Source organism: Trypanosoma theileri, assembly GCF_002087225.1.
Source record: "Trypanosoma theileri isolate Edinburgh chromosome Unknown TM35_Tth_4_V1, whole genome shotgun sequence".
Classification (NCBI taxonomy): Eukaryota; Euglenozoa; class Kinetoplastea; order Trypanosomatida; family Trypanosomatidae; genus Trypanosoma; species Trypanosoma theileri.
In genome coordinates, this window is record NW_021639846.1 from 230,364 (window position 1) to 232,155 (window position 1,792).

At 35.7% G+C, this 1,792-nt stretch overlaps 1 protein-coding gene across 1 annotated transcript; it reads right to left on the reverse strand.

The window, feature by feature from the left end:
- Positions 1-235: 235 nt before the first annotated feature.
- Positions 236-1,684, reverse strand: TM35_000041990 (putative MCAK-like kinesin; the record flags this gene model as incomplete). The annotated part of the gene is made up of 1 exon (XM_029022393.1): positions 236-1,684. One exon carries the CDS (start codon positions 1,682-1,684, stop codon positions 236-238), a length of 1,449 nt encoding a protein of 482 aa, XP_028886051.1.
- Between the last annotated feature and the right edge of the window lie 108 nt (positions 1,685-1,792).

Genomic DNA, 1,792 nt, shown 5'->3' on the forward strand with positions numbered 1-1,792 from the left:
TTTTTTTATTAAAAATAAAAAAGAACTCCACAAATCATCCCGTTCGAAATACTTATTTTGGTTTCTTACCCTTCTGCAAAAAAAAAAAAAAAAAAAACATTTTTTTCTTTTTGAGGGAAAAAGACAAAAAACAGAACAATAACAACGGCTCCAACAACGAAAACAAAAAAAAAAGTAAACAAGTAGATGCGAAGTGAATAAGAAAAAAAAAAAAAAAGGTACTGCAACTGGTTCTTTACTTTCTTGTATATGCGCATCGTGGTCCAACAGGAGCTTTCTTCGCTGCTGTCATGACCTTTCGACCTTTCGTCCTTGCATCAACAACTTTTTGCCAGACGGAAGTATATATCTGTTTTGCTCCCTTTTCACCAATGTTAGAATGAGAATCCAAAATACGACGAATAAATTCTGCTTCAGGAATATGAACCAATGTACGTCCATCTCCTTCAGGAAGAATAGATTCAGGTTCAGTAATTCTTCCTCTGGAACATTGACACAAAAATTCCAAAGCTTGTTTTCTGTCAAATCCATTTGGATCATCAGGGTCATCTGCAACGACACGTGCAGGTGGTGAAACTGCAAGTAGAGATGCATATCTTAAAGTATTAAATGTATGTCTTGCATCCCTTAATAATGGTGAAATACATGCTATTACCACTGTTTTTGTTGGTCGTTTTACAGCAATTTCAAAACAATCTCGCAACAAAAGAGTTAAAGGTGATCTTCTAAAAGGAATATGTAAATGATTGGTACTTGTTGCCGCCATTGCACGTGTACGAATACATTCTTTTAACGTCATAAGTGAAGTATTAATAAATTTTGCTTCCATTTGACGTTCTTTATCATGTGTTGCGCTATCAGCTGTATTTTCACTTCCTGCAAGATCCACAATAAATAATTCTCCTGGTTTTGCCCAATTACTAGTTTTTGAGACAATTCGTATACAAGTTACCATATGTGAACGCGAAGAGACCTCATTTCTTCCTGTAGCCTTTGTTACTCTTTGTGAAGCTGCTTCCTCAAAAGCTGCCCATAACATTTCATCATTAGAACATTCAAAAGCATCAGCACCTCGAATCTTAAGTTCCCCTGAAACATCTTCAACAACTTGAACTTCAGTACCAGTAAGAAGATCAATAGTTTTACCGGCTTGAACTTCAATAACTGTTATAAATATATCATGCGAAGAGAAATAAGGAGCCAAATCTCTTGACACAAATTGAAGAATTCCAGTTGTTGTATAAGTTTTACCACTTCCCGTTTGTCCATAACATAAAACACATGTAGAGCCTCCTTCAACCGATAAATTAACCAAAGGACTGCAAGACTCTATATATACCTTTTCGGTGGTATCGGCTTCTGCAAAAACACCATCAAGATTTACAATATGAGGTTCAAGTAAACATTGACCAGCTAAGGAAATCTTTGGAGCCATAACAACAAGATCACGATAACCTTCTACTTTTCGAATAATAGTTTTTTTATTCATATCCTCTTGATCAAATGGTATAATGGGTCGACATCGGACAAAAACTCTGGAATCTTGAGATGTGAAAAGTTCCTTTGGATCCATAGTTTCTCGAAGCTTCCTCTTAACGGATTCAGGTGCTTCAGTTGAGTCCAGCAAACGCTGAAACTCACCACTTTTCGCACCAAGCTCTGCAACCAATGGAATGCTCGGCATTTCAGTCTCTATAAGATCCCTTTTTTTTTCTTTCTTTTATATTCCCTCAAAAAAAAAAAAAAAAAAACATGTATTCCCAAAAAATGCGTGGAGAGGAAAAAAAAAAAA